This window comes from Bipolaris victoriae, assembly GCF_000527765.1.
Source record: "Bipolaris victoriae FI3 unplaced genomic scaffold scaffold_24, whole genome shotgun sequence".
NCBI classification, from domain to species: domain Eukaryota; kingdom Fungi; phylum Ascomycota; class Dothideomycetes; order Pleosporales; family Pleosporaceae; genus Bipolaris; species Bipolaris victoriae.
The window spans coordinates 135,283-151,644 of record NW_014575368.1 but is presented as its reverse complement, the minus strand read 5'-3'; the positions used below and the strand labels follow the sequence as shown (position 1 = coordinate 151,644).

General features: G+C 50.3%; 6 protein-coding genes across 6 annotated transcripts; 2 read left to right on the top strand and 4 right to left on the bottom strand.

Moving 5' to 3' along the window:
• Positions 1-1,412: 1,412 nt before the first annotated feature.
• Positions 1,413-1,781, top strand: COCVIDRAFT_14257 (hypothetical protein; the record flags this gene model as incomplete). The annotated part of the gene is made up of 1 exon (XM_014703130.1): positions 1,413-1,781. The coding sequence occupies one exon, from the start codon at positions 1,413-1,415 to the stop codon at positions 1,779-1,781; it is 369 nt and encodes a 122-aa protein (XP_014558616.1).
• A 1,072-nt stretch (positions 1,782-2,853) lies between these two features.
• Positions 2,854-4,883, bottom strand: COCVIDRAFT_93768 (hypothetical protein; the record flags this gene model as incomplete). The annotated part of the gene is made up of 4 exons (XM_014703216.1): positions 2,854-3,970; positions 4,019-4,517; positions 4,565-4,652; positions 4,704-4,883. Coding segments are annotated over 4 exons (1,884 nt in total), but the record flags the coding sequence as incomplete, so codon positions are not given.
• A 1,590-nt stretch (positions 4,884-6,473) lies between these two features.
• Positions 6,474-8,406, bottom strand: COCVIDRAFT_93984 (hypothetical protein; the record flags this gene model as incomplete). Its single annotated transcript, XM_014703215.1, has 5 exons — positions 6,474-6,920; positions 6,984-7,759; positions 7,809-8,226; positions 8,288-8,297; positions 8,357-8,406. The coding sequence occupies 5 exons, from the start codon at positions 8,404-8,406 to the stop codon at positions 6,474-6,476; spliced, it is 1,701 nt and encodes a 566-aa protein (XP_014558701.1).
• A 2,379-nt stretch (positions 8,407-10,785) lies between these two features.
• COCVIDRAFT_24881 (hypothetical protein) lies at positions 10,786-12,119 on the bottom strand (the record flags this gene model as incomplete). The annotated part of the gene is made up of 2 exons (XM_014703162.1): positions 10,786-12,026; positions 12,077-12,119. The coding sequence occupies 2 exons, from the start codon at positions 12,117-12,119 to the stop codon at positions 10,786-10,788; spliced, it is 1,284 nt and encodes a 427-aa protein (XP_014558648.1).
• Positions 12,120-13,339: 1,220 nt separating this feature from the next.
• On the top strand, positions 13,340-14,071 carry COCVIDRAFT_35987 (hypothetical protein; the record flags this gene model as incomplete). The annotated part of the gene is made up of 1 exon (XM_014703214.1): positions 13,340-14,071. The coding sequence occupies one exon, from the start codon at positions 13,340-13,342 to the stop codon at positions 14,069-14,071; it is 732 nt and encodes a 243-aa protein (XP_014558700.1).
• Positions 14,072-14,294: 223 nt separating this feature from the next.
• On the bottom strand, positions 14,295-15,443 carry COCVIDRAFT_35986 (glycoside hydrolase family 6 protein; the record flags this gene model as incomplete). The annotated part of the gene is made up of 1 exon (XM_014703213.1): positions 14,295-15,443. One exon carries the CDS (start codon positions 15,441-15,443, stop codon positions 14,295-14,297), a length of 1,149 nt encoding a protein of 382 aa, XP_014558699.1.
• Positions 15,444-16,362: the final 919 nt, after the last annotated feature.

Sequence of the window (16,362 nt, the reverse complement as noted above, 5' to 3'; positions counted from 1 at the left end):
AAGGAGGCGGCTCTCAGCGCGCGCCATGACATCATACCTGGTGGGTCCAACACCGAGCCATCACGTTTCTCTGCCCTTGAGTGCAAAGATCAGCCAACCCTGCAGCTGTCTTTCGCTGCGCCAGTTTAGTCGGCCGTTTAGCGGGCACATCGTTCTCGGTGCCCATGAGCCCTACGTAGGTTGAACAGAAAGCGGACACACCGTCTCGTGTCCCCTGGGGTGTCCGCCCGTCACCTCATGCGCAATGACAACACCTTGACACACACACAGTACGCTCCATGGTTCGCCAATGCGTGTCCGCAATACATAGAAGAAGACGCAATCAGTCGCTCTCGAGTGAGTTCAGATGGCATCATATCATATCGTATCCAGCTTTGTTCCAGTACGTGAGATTGATCTGTGGCGGCTCCAGAAAATTTTGCCGCGTTCCGAAACGCGACTAACAGTATTCGTTACGTTTTCGTTGCTCTGGCTTCGCACACGCGAAAAGGGCAAGGAAACCGTCCAACTCCACTTGGAAGTGCCGACAGGCGTGTGCCATCAATCTAACCGTGTACCGTGGGTAAGCGCGGGGTGAGTGGTGCTCCTTCAACGCCTGTCTCCATAAGGTATGCCATTCCTGGGGCCGACTCCAGTTCCCCGGGCAGGCCCGAAGTTCAATCTTGAGATGAGATCGACATACAAGTGTCCGGTGCCCTCAGTAAATTTTCAGGGAAAAAAGCCCGGGGGCACTGTTTCGCCGTTGGGGTCGTTGCCGCTGGTCATGACGGTAGAGGAAAGCAGACCCTTTGACCCCACAGCCATCGCACGCCTTCATTTCTGGCTTTCGACAAATCAGAAATTAGAGCCAAGCCGGAGCGAGATTGCCATGTGGATCTACGTAGCACAGTAGTCTAGGGATGTTGTATCGATCGAAAGCAAAAGCAATATCACGCGACGTCCCGCCCCGGGTGACCCCGATCCATGTATACACATAGACAGTACTTTGGCAATGTTGTATCGTAAACTGACTCTACGGAAAAACAGTCGCTCTCAAAAAATGGGTCTTTATTGGAATTCGCCATATAGTTCATTGATGTTGCAAAGTAAATTAAAGGCAAATCAATGGACCAATTGAAAGTGAGACCTGCTGCCAGAAACACTTGGCAGGTATCCGCTTCACACGATAACTAGATGTACCACGATAATCAGATGTAACTGAGGATATAAGACCGCCCAAGCCCTTATAAATATGCAAATTAACGCACAAGTGCTCGTGTGACAGTAGACCAACTCAACTCAGCATGCTGTGCTACTCGCTTTGGCTAATTCATCCATCGCCTTGTTCCCGAAACAGCCATACTAAGTATTTACACACAAGTTCCCCCAATATCCATAGCATTCCTTCCATAAAAAGTGTTGTTACGTCAGGAATGGCCCCTCGGGGTCCCATTGCGCTCCCTCGCCTGGGCTCCGCGGCAGTCGCAATAGTATTAAAACCTGGCGTACCCCGGGCACCTCCGCGTGTCTTGAAACGTGAAAGTTCCAGATCAACTACTGTTATATGCTGCACTATTTCAGTGTTGAAAGGAAGCCTTGCTGTTAGCTTAATCAACTGGGTCCCTCCAATCGCGACGCCACCTTCACACCCCTGCTCGACTTCCACAGTCCCCGTGGCCCCCAACCGTCTTACCCTCCTCCATCTCACTATCGAAAGAGATCTCATCGCCATCAAAGAATTAACCACCGCCTATCCTGCAGCAAAAGATTGCCTCACTCTACAGAACGATGCCCTGACCTGACCATGTCAACCTCTTGCAACACCGCATTCGCGTTTTAAACAATGGAAACGAACACGCGCACAGATGCATTGGTCAACATACATGGCTGCATCTTTTCTCGACGCGACTACCCAGGCCATCGACACATCGGCAACGTCGAAAGTGAATGCGACCAAGATAAGACCGATAACAATAGTCGCAACGCGCAACAATCTTCACGGAGGATGCAACAAGTCGCACGTCTAGACTAAACGCACGTCTAAACTAGACGCACATACTAGAGAGACGACTAAGGCCATACGTTCTAGCTACGCAAATCCGAAATAACAAACAGTTGGCGTCTTGCCCTCCGTGTCCGTCTTCGGTTCCGATAACATGCCCCCATCTCAAACTCGGGTTGCTGCTACACCCACATCATAACGAGGAAGGAACGCACGAGGCCCAGCGTTCTCGGTTCAAAATGAATTCCGCACTATCGCAAGGGAGATGAGCGCGATGCGTCACCATCTTTCTCAACAAACCCGACCGTAAATAGGACGGACAAAGAAAAGGCAATGTCAAATGCTGGGGAAGGAGTGGTGCAGCTGCCGCCTTCTGTCATTGGCCTGGCAAACTCAGCCGACTGGGCGGTGTGGATGTGGCAAACGCAGTGATTGGACGGATTCGTGTCCCGGTCAAATTCGGGAACCGCATCAACATAAGACGAGGTACCTGTCACCTTTCTATCTATCTGTTCCGCCCCCCATACTTTCAGAGCCACAAGTGTGCGAGTGAGGTGAGTACAGCAGTCTTTTCATCCATGGCGCATTCAAGGAAGTATGTGAGTGTCAGCTGCGCCGATATTGTCAACGGCTGCATCAGCGCAATTCGCCACAATTTCATCCTTTATTGCGACGACTACTAAGCTTTCTCTTTAGGCTCATGGTTATCGCAGCTTAAAAGTCTATTTGTTTACAAAGGCGCCAATACACGATTCCCCGTTGCTGGATGCGCACCACCTTCACAACACCCTCTTTCCCATCTGTTTTGGCACAGAGCTTTATTTTCTTTCAAGCCTTTATTTCCCAAACGCTGCACTAGTCGATTGATATTGTTAGTCTTGAGGACCCTGCCCAGTCGTGTCCGAAGTACCGTGTGCTCCGTTGTGTGCATATGCATTGAGATGCAAATCATGCCAAGCCCATATCTGCTCCATACCACCTATATCAACGGCATTAGGATCACCGACGCTGCCGAACGGATTTTGCGCTAGGAATTGATCAATGTCGAATGAAAGGGCATCCGAGATGGGCATCGTTGTGAGGGACCCGGTTGCAGGAACCGAAGACTGGGCAATTGCGTCCGAAATTGGAGGTGGCCGATACGGTAATGGCAACCCTGGTGGACGCGTCATGGCCACCGGCGCCGGCTCGTGAGCCGGCGGTGATCTCTTGGGCACAGGGATACCATCTTGCTTCTGTCGCTTGTCGATAGGCAAGTGCCGCCGAAGCGAAGGCGTTGCCTGCACGAGTTTGAAGAGAAAGTTGTACGAAGTTGCGCCTAGTTTCGTGGACAAGCTGAGCTGATACAACCTATCGAGCGAACTATCAATAACGTCCATGACCTCATCGCGATGAGGTAGCATATGTTCGTGGTCATGGATAATGGCAGAACAAAGTAAGGTCGCAGTATCGAAAATGCAGAAAACGACCGTATGGAATTTCGCGTTAATCGGAAACTCATGATCAAACAGCTTGCGCGCAACCTCAAGCAGACGGAGCGCAATCTCGATCCCCTTCTTTCGAAACTCGTCGTCCTGGTCGCTGAGCTTGTCTTCTCGCTCGCGCGTCAGATATGTCTTGAAGAAATCGAGCATTGTCAAAAAGATGACGCAGTGTAGTTGGTGTCGTTGGAACACAAAGTATGGATGTGCCTTGTCGAACGAGGTATCAGGGTTCTCAACACGAAAAATCGCGGGCAGTTCGTCGATGAACTTATGACACTCGTCTTCAATCTCCAAGACCTTCTCAGCAGAAAGATCATCTTTGGACGTTGCGTCACCCATCACAGTTGCCACTCTTCGCCCCAGGTGTGCTTGCAGAGCCATGTGTGCGAAAGGTGAAAGAATATTCGGTTCTGTGTTCGATTGGTCGAGCCGCAGGTTGGGAAATTTGAAAGAAAGATTCTTTTGGTTGATGAGGTTTGGTCGACCTAACCACGCTGACATCTGCCTGACGGACTTTAGTAACCGAATCGTTCCATCACATCTCCTTACTCACCAATCCCATATGTAAAGAAGAGTCCAGATTCGCCTTCTAATTTCTATATCAAACTCCGACAAGTCATCAATACCCGCATCCCTATCGATACCCAATTCTTGCGCCTCCCGAATAGTACGTGAAAGAGTATGCCACGATTCGACAATCTTCGATTCCGATTTTAGCCAGGCGCACTTCAGGAACTGCTCCTCTACCCGCTCAATACTTGTCCTCGATGCTTCAAAGCTCCGGCTAAGTTCCTCTGCCGCGGCCGAGAAACGTTCAGTGAGCGTTTGTGAAGTGCATGCCAGCTCGAACTCAATCATCTTGCGAAGCGACGGTGTCAGATATTGTACAGAGTATGCACATATCCGTAAGAGCAGGCATGTGAACTCTGGGGAAAGCTGTTTGGCGGCACTGCGATCGGCCCACCACTGAACATATTGTTCCGCCAACGATGGCCCGTATATTGCACTGTAGCGGTAATTTACCGTGTTCAAGAAGTGGTTGACAATGGCGTCTGCATTCAGTCAGCAGTGCTGTGAACATGGTAATACTTGAACATACCAGTTATGGATCTCGGAGGAACAGCATGTAGCACCTTCTGCACAGCGTCGCTTGCTATGATTTGTGCTGGAGAATGCTTAGGCGAGCTCTGCGAGAAATACTGGTTAGCATGGCTTTTCTATCGAGGCGAGCAACTGACATTGTCTTCATTACTCTGAACCTTGTAATGAACATGACCTGGCATGTACCCCCACACCTTCAGCCCATCCTCAAGTACCTCATGCTCGCTGTTTTGTTTGACAAAATGCGACTTTGCGGAATCCGGGGCACTTCTCTTGATGCCTTGGGTGTTGCTGGACGAACTTGCTCTGTAAGATTGCTGTCACCGCCAGATTCGGCCAATCGAGGGGTGGAGGAACGAAGGATCAACATACCGTGCAGATTCAGGCGAAGACTCTTGCTGAGCTCGTTTTACAGAGAACTGACATAGCTGTGGCACCTTCCTCGCCTGGCAATGGTTGCAGGGCCACTCTCGCGAACACTAGCCCTGCCGTTAGTCCACGGCGTTCGATGCAGGGTTGGTCTGGGGTATGAGATTCAGACCTTTTGCTTCCGACGCTGGCACTCCGTGCACGACATTGTCGCACGGTTCTCTTTCTGCAGCTGCATTCTTCAGCAACTACGTTACATGGGAGAAAAAACAGCGCAACTGATGCTCCCCGAAAGCCCTGATGAAAACACTTCGATACTCAGACGAGCACTTTGGTGTTGTTGACGTTACAAGCCAAGTCTTCAACATCATCCCCACCAAACCCACCCGGAGCCGCTCCGCCACCTCCGTGGGCCGGCCGTCTCAGATCCAGATTTCTTGTCCCTAACTCCTCAGCCAATCACGTGTACAGTTGTGGCAAATGCCTTTTCCTTCGACAAGCTTTCCGATGCGCCTGACAACGTCGCAATTCCAAATCTACCACCACTTTGAATGTAGCTGGCTGCCCGAAAAGACATGCACACCAGAGATTACTGTTCCCGCAAAGATTTTCTTATACACCTCGATGTTGGGCACTGTGGCTTGCCTGTCATATGCATCGTATCCATATAGATTTTTGCCGATCAGCTGAGTCATGCCGTCCGGCATCAGCGCTCGCCGAATGCACTCATCGAGGCATTAATGACTATTTCATTTGACAACTACCGCCAACCTTGCCGAAGGACCTTCCTGTTTGGTAACAAATCAGAGGGAAAGCTATCCCATCTTGGCAGTGTATCCAGACCATGTGTCTTGATGAATGACTACTGGAAATGTACGTAAAAGGATGATATCCAACACGCGAAAGGGGAACGCGTCGCATCAGTGCACGGGCACCAACCAGGTAAAGACAAGAGTTCTCTGCGCCTTGCGAACCTTTTGCTTTTTTTGCTTTTCGATCAGAATTTTTGTTGAACACATGTATCATTTTGTAAACAGGATAAGTGTCATGTCATTTTTTCTCCTTTGATTCCAAGCAGATCTTTGCTCTGTACAGTGACAAGGGTGAGGGAGGGGGCGGGCAAGCCCCAAGCCATACCGGCTCCTACAGGATCTCAGCTGAAGAAGCTGAGATGAAGCCGCCAAGACTCGAGATAGAATTTGAGCCAATTAACCCAATCCTACATACATATGTGCAGGGTTTTCTCGCCACGCTGGCTTGTAATGCAGCCCTTGGCACATATAGTAGCACACACACGAGTTGCAAGTCAATAGTTTTGCTGACATTAAAAACATTTCAAAAAGGGTAATTATTATATCATTTTTCAACGTATACAGCATAACAGCGACTTGTTTCTCCGTGGAGGTTGTGTGTTTCTGTGTTTTGCTTTTCTACTACTTTTCGAAAAACATCTTTTGAACGAAAGGAAAAAAAAAAGTATAGTAAAACAAATTTATACGTCAGACCAAAGTTCCGCACATGCGTGATGCCCGACGACCTCAAGCCTTGGGCTGCTCAGCCTCATCGCTGGTCCTGGTGATTTTGCGAGCGTGCTCCTCGCCCGTGATGCTCTCATCACCCATATCCCAGTCCTGGGCCAGATCCTCGAGCGTCCTGCGCTTGGTTTCTGGGATAAGTAGGGTGGTGAAGATACCAGCAAACATGAAGGCAGAAAAGATCTGCATGACGTGGTTGAGCCACGGGCTGGGGTTGGCCTTTGTAGGGTGGCCTCGTGTTCGCAGCGGGGCAATGGCGCCCTGGGCGATGATGGAACCAATCTTTCCTGAGCCGGCGGAGATACCGTGGGAGGTAGAGCGGTAGCGGGTAGGGAAGCACTCTCCGGGAACAATGAAGGTGGTTGTGTTGGGTCCCCAGTTGAAGAAGAGCTGGATGAGGACGTAGATGGCAAGCATAGCGTGGTTGCTGAGGTGCTTGTAGGCGAAACCCTGGGAGAATGTTAGCTGTGATGCTCTTTTTTTTTGCAATTCATGTGTTCTTTGTGAACGTACCCAGATGACAAAGAGAATAGTGAGAAGAGTAAAGCCGATGAGTTGAAGGGGCTTGCGACCAACAGTGTCAATGGTTGCGACAGCCATCCAGTAACCTGGAATAGCACCGGCGCAGATAAGAATGGCATTACCAGCAGCAAGGTTGTAGAGCTTGTGGTACAAGTTTTCACCGCTGGCGTAGCCAATAGCCTGCAACACAGTCGAAGAGTTCAAACCGAGGCCATAAAAGGCGACATCAAGAAGGAGCCATGACATGGCAGTTCCAAAGAGAATCTTGCCGTTGCGAAGCTTTCCGTAGAACCTGAAGAAGTCCTTGAAAGAAGCCTTGGGAACCTCGAGCTGGGCAGCGGACTGACGGCGAGCAGTAACCTGAGTGATCTCATCGACGTTGCCCTCACCGTGCTTGCCAGAAAGATATTGCTTAGCATCCTCATTTGCCTTTTCGACATCACGAGCGACATCGAAGGTGTAGCGAGGCGTCTCTGGGATGGTGAGGCGGTAGTAGAGGGCAATGCAGGCAGGAACGATACCGAGACCGATGAGAGCCCGCCACATCTGATCAACAGCGACCTGGCAGTCACCAGTGCAGGTGTCATATCCACTGGCCTTGACAAGCTTGCTCTTAAAGCCGGAAACGAGGCACAACATGACGAGAGCACCACCAAGCTGACCGAAACCCTGCATGGCGAAGACAGCACCCATCATAGCACCACGCCACTTGGTAGTAGCAAACTCGGAAGTGATAATGGAAGATAGCGGGTAGTCACCACCGATGCCTTGGTACCGGTTAGTAGTGAAGGATGAAAATTACACAAAAAAACGTACCGATGCCCATGAGCACACGCCAGAAGATGATGAGACCAACAACTGAAGTTCCTGGACCAGGACCAACCAGAGATTGTGCGAGAGTTGCAACAATGATGAGGATGAGCTCAAGACCATACATTTTCTTACGGCCAACGATATCAGCAAGCGCACCGAAGCCAACTTGTCCAATGACGGTGCCAGCCGAAGTAGCCAGCTTGATGGCAGTATCTTGCTGGGTCAAAAGAGTACCCTTGTGGTCCTGCTTGTAGACGATACCCAGCATGATGGTCAAGAGGGATACACAGAAAATGTCGTAACTGTCTGTGAAGAAACCAGTACCAGCGACCAGAATGGCGCGTACATGGTACCAGCCGAAGGGAGCCTTGTCGATCTCGGCGAGAGCAAGACGTCGGCGCTCATTTGGGTCTTCGATATGCTACTTCAGGTCAATGTCTTGCTGGGAAAGGAGTTTGGCATGTAGTAGTGGGTGTACGAACAGCAAAGTCACTGTGAAGATTGTTAGTAAGAGAAGCATTTAAAAGGGGGAGGATATGCAGGAGGCGTACTTGTTGAAGTTGTGGAAGGCGGAATTTCCGCCAGCCGTCTTAGCAGCCATATTGAAGTCTTAGCAAGTGCTTATGCTGGCCTTGACGAAGCTTGGTACCGCAAAAGACGGGTGAGCAAGATGAGGGCTGCTTGCCAAAACAACCGGGCCAAGCCTTGTACTTATACCCAAGCTCTCTTGTGAGGATGCGCGGCATGCTTATGTTTTGAAGTGAGCACTAGACGGCAGCCAATCTCAGCGTCAGATTGAAGCACGCGCGGAAGGTTTGCCAAGAGGCCCTCGGGCATGCCGCTGCAAAAGGCGAGAGAAAACGCCATTATGCAAATCCAGGCCCTGGCATGGCACTCGGTGTCAGTGAATGGCGCAGCCGCTGAGGCGTTTTCTGGGATTCCTGTATCCTGGGAGTTGAGCCGGTGGGGTGAGGGCGTGTGGGCCATGGATGTTGTAGTCCATTCATTTCCCCACGTGGCCGCTAGTGAGGCTTGACCAGAACCCTTTCTCCAACCACGATGCCTTTGCCACAACATGGAGCGGAGGCTTATTTGCAGCCCAGGCCTGCGACAAGGAAGCTTCGGGCTATTGGCGTTTGCTTGAGACGTAGCCATGACATGCTTAGCATCCCGGATTGTCTAATAATGCGTGTTTCGTCAATGGCGCATCTCATCAATGCCAATCCCACCTTGTCCTTCTCGATCTACTGCACGGCTCTCTGATGCTGTAACAAGATCAATGACCCAGCCAAGCTCACTCTTTTGTGGATAAGGCAGTCTGGCCTCCTCAGGGTTGCCTGTGGGACTCGCATATCTAGCGGATTAAGAAGTAATAACCTTTACTGCCCCACGTCCCGGTATGTTGGTCCCACGGGTCCGGCTATCGTCTCCTAATTGGATGCTGCCAAGATGTCCTTGGCAAGGTGGGCCGTCTGCGCCGGAGTATTCCTCCATCAGGGTAGCAGCGCGGCATCATGCTGCACTTCTCGAATGTCTGGCATGAAATGCTATTGGGGTTTGGAAAAGCATGAGGGCCTTACGTACGCAGTAGCATGTTCCACAAATATCGTGCCCAATCACGCTGCAGCACGTGGGATCCAGCTGAGTTACCGATTGTCTGAATGTGCCGTAGTATCACACGACAGCTGACGGTATTGCCCATCACCTCTGTGGAAGCATGTCTTCCGAAGCTGCAATAGTCTAGCTCATGCAATCACACACCCGGGAACCAAGTTGATGGGCTTGTCACCTTTTTAGCTGCCGCCAATGAGCCGCTCAGAGTGTGGCCGTATCCAGGTATCGGTGTCTGATCGATGGGCTTTCCCCTCTCACTTCGTCGCCTCCAAATGCTCTTGAAAAATATTTCACCGTGGAAACACCAGACTTTCGGCCTCCACCTTTTCGTCTTTATTCGTTCAAGATGTCTTAGTAAGGGAGAGCCTCCAAGTAGTCAGCATGTACGCTTATAAGTCCATTTTCTTTTTTACTGGTCAGCCTAGTGAGGGTCGAGAACATAGTGTTGTCTTCTTTTTCGATATGTTTCCCAAATAAACAGTCGTGTTTCATATGGGCCATGTTGACTCACATGTCTGCTCTTCGAGCCTAAAAGAGAAGAATATCGAACTCTTCTTTTGACAAAGTTCCTACAAACGCGTCATCCCCCCGCAAAGTTTAGCTTCTCAGTGTTCCGTTTCCCCGTGTCTCCGTTCCGAATCTCAATAACCCAGGCTGATGAGGCATTTATCGGAGCACAGGGTAGACGATTTTATCACTTGAGTGCAGCCGTATACAGAGCCTTCGAGCCCAAAGGCCACCCCTTTCGTGACATACCTCGGCGCTTCTGATGTTTCAAGAGCTTGCTCTGAGTATGTCGAGTGGGGGTGGTGGACTATTAGTGCGCCAGTTTGTAATCAAATCGCCTGTAATAGGTTTAGACAAGACGCGCAATGATCGAGATAACATCGGCTACCTCTATGATCACGATGAAATCAGATGGAGTGAAGTGAAGCGAAGTTTACCGGACTATCGAGAACGCTTGTTCTCTTTGTAAATTGGGCCGCATATGAGTTCTTGCCTTGATTCGCTGTGGCGTACGCGACATTTGCGCTGAAGAGAAAAAGGAAATGAACTGATGCCAGTGTCGTTGATCAGGGTTGATTAACAAGCAGTGTGTGGCGTTATTGTGGCATGCGTGCAGCATGCCTTCCCATCTGACCCCACCTTCCCAATCTAATGAGGCACCCGACTCTTTCACTTCCGAGTATGTCCGCTTCTTCACTCACCATTAATGCAAAGTATCACCCACATACAACGGTTTTAATTTTCAAAGTAAGAATCAAAACTTCACTCATCTTGACAATGAAGCTCTGCTGCTTGAGCACGAGCTGCCTAAGAAGTAAGACCTCGAACACTTTTGTCACTAACGGCAGTCCCATCTCGCTTACTCCCTTGCCAACATAACAACCTCGCCTTCCACCGAACTGTCACTACTAACATACACTCTCCCCAACCTATCCACAGCCAGGCCCACAGGTCGAAAACAGCTCGTCTTGGAACACGTATCCACACGCTCGTTCCACAAGACATCATCCCACGCCTTAGTAGCGTTACTCTTTCTTGTTGGACCAAAGCTTCCATTTACCTGCCCAAATGGCACCTGGATGACTTTGAATCCTACAGCTGGATCACGATTCCAACTCCCGTGAAGAGTGATGTACAGAGCAGAGAAGTCTGTGTTGAACTTTGCATCGAGCGGTGTCGAATGTGCAGGTAGCGCAACTTGAGGAGCTATACTGCGCTCTTTGCATGTGGTATCGGTGAAGGTAGCATTGGGCTCCAATACAAACTGGTCGCCCGCTGTAAAGTTTCCCCCGGGGATGGTTGAGGGAGAGAAGACAGTGAAGCAGGTAGGATAACCGTACCAGTCCCTATTTTCCCTGGATGAGTCGCCGATGTAGTTCAGCTCGTCGGCGGGGTTATCGTTGTGGATGTCGGTCGAGATACCGTTGATGGTGCGGTGCAGTTCGTCTGCAGAGTTTTCAACGCCCCAGAGGTGCGATGCTGCGTCAAAGGCGAGGCCGACTTCGTTACGAAGGCCGTAGCCAAGCTGAGTTCCAGAACTGACATAGTCATAGCCATTGGGAGGTATGGCTGTCATGTTGAAGACTTTGATACAAGCGCGCCCGGTTTTGACATCAATGGAGCCATAGTCGATGTTGCCGTTTGAGCCATGCGAAACGAGTAATAGGTTTGGATATTTCGGTGGGATACTGAGAGACCGTGTGACGTGGCCTTTGGTATCCATACCTGTTACCATAATCGTCGAGTTCCCTGATACACTCATTGTCGCTGCATCATATACCCAAGCAAAGACCGAGGTCGCAGAACTGGCATACAATATCTTACCGTCCTGGCTGAACACAATACCGTGATTGAGATCCCGCTGTGCGATTACCATCTTGGAAGGCTCCAGGCACCCATTTGCCAACATCCTATGCGCACTGATGCCAAGTCCATTTTGGACCACCAGGAGATTACCAGCACCATCGAAGGTGAGTCCTCGCGGTTGTGCCAGACCTCCCGCAACCTTTGTGGCTCTCCATCCTTTGGCGGCGTTCACAGGAAATGCGAGATTGGGGACACCGTTGCAAGGTGTAGATATGTTGGTGCTTTGCCCGTATCCTGTATTTAGTTTAGATTTTGTAATAAGCTGGTGAGGTTGGATCGCATACCGATGCTTGGAAAGATTGCTAGCCCTAGTTTGAATATTTTCATGATAGATGACGGAGTGTTCGCTTTTAGGACGTTAGTCTTTCGCAGGTAATTCTAGATATTTGTGAACTTCTGTCTTTCGTGCGAATGGTTAACCGTATATCTGTCCTGTTCCTGGATTCGGTCGAAGATTCATGGGTGATAGTTACACTCAGCATGAGGGGCAGGGAAATGTGCACTATATCCACAGATCCTGCTTCATCTCATCCGTATTATCCAGTGAATTATTATTTCATCATCCCTTGTAGAGTGTAGAATGATATGCGGATCATGAATGTGGAGGTTGTGGGGCGGAAGGTGTTATGTCTGCCGAACATGTAGTTCGTTGCCGCAGCTGGGATATGTTTCCAAGAAGAAAGTAGTTCATTATTTTTTCTGTAAAGAAATAACATTCTCGAGGTTACGTCTCTTTCGAATGGTCATTCATCATGCCCTAAGTCATATCCCAGGACAAGTATCATAGTGACTCGGGTAGTGAGTCCCAGAGACGCCCCCACATTAACGATAGAGAACTCTGGATTATTGTGATCTAGAAAGTGGGAATTGTGACGAAAACGTAGTTGCCGGTATTCATATCGTGTACTATTGCAGGGTATTTGGCAAAATAGGTGATACATGGCTGGTTAAATGAAGCAGCAACTTTAGCCTTGGGAAATGAGTGGTATCTGGGTGATGAGAACAGCCGTTTCGCTGTAGACGTATGGTTTCATACTGCCAAGTTGATTGTGATCCAAAAGGCGAGGATCATTATTACTCCAGTGGGGCAATTGTGGAAGGCGAGTGTCGTAACGTGGGCAAAGATATCCATGTAGTATCCTTATCGTGCACACGTGACCTGTTAAAAGTATCTTTCCTCATGCATACATCAGAGCAATGATAGAGCTTTCTCGTTGTCACAGTCAATCATAAACGATCACCAACGCAATCTCATACGCTTTACCACGTCAGTCCTCAATAGGAAGTTGCTGAGAGCGAGTCAGAGACGATAAGCAATGGATGGATTGCGGCATGGGCTGTCTCCGCTTCCCCACGTTCTCCGCACTCTAGATACCGAGGCTTGAATCCCTCGACGCCACCAAGCTTGACTCTGTACATACCACGCGAACATGTCGCACTGCGAACGTCTCGTTGTCGAGCTCTTTGATTGTTCTTAGAAGCTGTCTCTGGATTACGGAGTAGTCCTACAGCCTCATTCTTATCGGCCTACCTGGCCATCTCCCACAATGGCACTGGGTCCTTACACCAACCTCCGCGTCGAACGCTACGACAGCGTTTTCGTCATTACGCTCGCCAAAGCACCCGAAAACCGCATCAATGTCGCTTTTGCGCAAGAAATAATACGCGCGCTACGTGATATCGAGAGCGAGCTTGGGCCCGACGCAGAAGGCTGTGTCATTACAAAGGGTGCGGACGAAAAGTTTTGGTGCACAGGTCTAGATCTGGACGAGAACGAGGCGAATCCGCATGCTAATACCGACGGCTTCTTCCCGCTACTAGCTACGCTACTCGACTATCCGTTCCCGACCATCGCACTGATCACAGGGCACACATTTGGCGGCGCATGCCCATTGGCATTGGCACATGATTATCGCATCATGAACTCGCAGCGCGGCTTCTTTTCTATGCCGCCAGTCAACCTAGGACTGCATTTCCCAGGCATTGGGTTCCTACCAAGGCTGAAACTCAGCCCGCAGGTTGCGCGCAAGATGCTGCTCGAGGCACATCGATGGACGGGCAAAGAAGCATACAAGGATGGCATAGTGGATGAAATTGCAGAACCAAAGGACATGCTGGACGTCGCATTGGCGAAGGCGAGAGAGATACAAGGTCGCGCCAAAATGGGCGTATACAGTCTGCTGAGAAATGAATTGTGGGGCGAGGCTGCTGAGAAGATTAGGAGTATCTGTTATGTACATGGGAGGAGAGTGACGCCGCCTGCAAAGGCAAAGATCTGACTTAGTACCCGTTGATACCTGCGCACGTCAGATATAAAGTCCATAGCCAATCAAAAGCACGGGGATTGAGCACGGTTTTGGCAAGTAAACATTCGTAAATGGTACTTAGTCTTATGTATTCTCATGACAATATGTACAGTTGAAAGTTCAAAATCTACATAGATACACCGGAAAGTTTAGGCCGGGCGACAGGTTTTCTAACCCTCAGCCACAAAATCCTTTCCTAGTAAGTAGGCTCAAGAGGAGGGTCGGCGTTCTTGACGAGCATCTGAACGTAGTCGTCGAACCAAGCACCAGCAACAGGCGCACCAGCCAGACCGCAGGCTCCGTCACTCTCACCACCAGGCTTGATCCAGACGATTGAGTCGACGTTGGTGTTGTTTGGTGCAGCTCCAGGGCGCAGTCCAAAGCCAGCAGGCGAAACATTGCACCACTCGCCCCACTCCTTGCGAGCACCGGGGAGGGCAACACGGCCCTGGTCGATGATGAAGTTGGTTGGCATGCCCTCAGCTGCCATTGCCGCTCCAAGAGAGGTAGCGTAGTGGCTCTCATCCCACGATGGAGACCATTCGGTGTAGTTCTCGCGGACCTTGGCGTTGAACGGGTTGTAGTTGGATACGTTGGTAGAGTAACCACGGATCTTGGCCGCTGGATTAATCTTCTTGGCCGCTGCGACAACTCTGGCGAAAATCTGGGCCGTGGGTTTCAGGTTGTCGGCCCATCCAAGCCAGCCTCCGTGGGCAGCATCCATGTATAGAGATACATTGGGGAACTGTAGCTTGGCAATGGCGTAAGCGATACCTTGCTCATAGATGGGGGTGGCGTTGGCGCAGAAAGGAACACCTTGGTTGGTGACGGCGTTACCGAGCGAGTCGGGCTCGAGGACAATGGCAAAGTCGAGATCCTTGGCCTCAGATACGAGCTGTGCGTACTTGTCGACGAATTCGTGCTTGTAGATGTTCAGGCCGTCTTTGGCGGAGCTGAGCTCTCCGGCAGACTCTCCAGCAGAGCAGTCACGGTCGGGGAGATTGTACAGGACAAGGCCGACAATCATCCTCTTTCGGCCCTTTCGTTGACGGCGGGCTTGCTGGATGGCTTCGGGGATTTGGCTAAGTCCAGCCCGCGATGTAACCCATACGAAGGTGGATGTCTTTTTGGCAACAGTGCGGGTTCGTGCTGCGTTCAGGGAATCGTTCTTTGAGAGGAAGGAAGCAATTGTTTGGTCGAGCTTCTTGCCGTAGCTCTCAACTACATAGCGGTCCTTGCCAGTCCATGGGTTGACAGTGGTGTTGCTGGGCTCTGGTTTGGGGAATGCGGTGGCGGCGCCAGCAAGGGCGGCAGTGGCCAAAACGAACTGTGTGACTTGAACCATGATTGATGAGAGCTTGAGAACAGATGGAAGACTCCTGTGTGTTTGCTGAGGAGTACAACGGATAGGTATCTCAAGCCTTTTATAGATTTAGTGATGGAATTTGGCGAGTTGCGCGTAACATGCATGTTGTCATGTGCTCCATCTCCAGATGTTTCCCTTAGTACAGACACTTACATTCAGGTGGCGGACTTGACGTTTGATAGCCGGTACCGTCGGGCCGCAATATGGAGGGCATTATTCCTGAATAGGTCCAAGCCTTGGTGTGAGTGAAGGCCTAGCTTTCGCGCTGTGACAGTCTAACGCTGCTAGTGCGCTTCATCACCTGGGAACACCTTTTAGCGAGAGTAGGGAATGGTTGTTTGCCCCGGAGCAGAACGTTTTCCCGCTATGGCATATTAGCCAAGATGGTATCGACCAGGGTAGGGTGCAGACATGCAGACCCGTAATATATTGCGCGGTTTACCCGGCCTGCTACACCACCTTCCGGTAACCCAACCACGTGGTTCTTTATAGATGTAATCATGAAATGGGCTTGCAGATTGGTCAATACTGTCAAACTAACATAGTTCATATTGTTCGGAGAGTGCTGCGCAGCTCTTGGGTCATTCCATTCTGCAGGCGACCATTGAAATGCAATGTAGAGAAGATTCGGTGCAGATTCTAGTGCATCAATGAGCGGCTGTACCCTGAGGCTGAGTTGGAGTGAGATGGCGCTATGCATGCGATGCAGGTACACCAAAGCCTGTTCGGACAAAAAAACACAAGGAGGCGACATCTTGCATAGCAGATCTACTAGGTGGGATATTCGAAAGACATGCGCCATACGAGCACACAAGCCCTTATCTCATTCACCTCCGCGTCTGAGATTTGCTCTGCGTATGGATGTATATGCATTATAGTATATCACGGCCTGCGATGC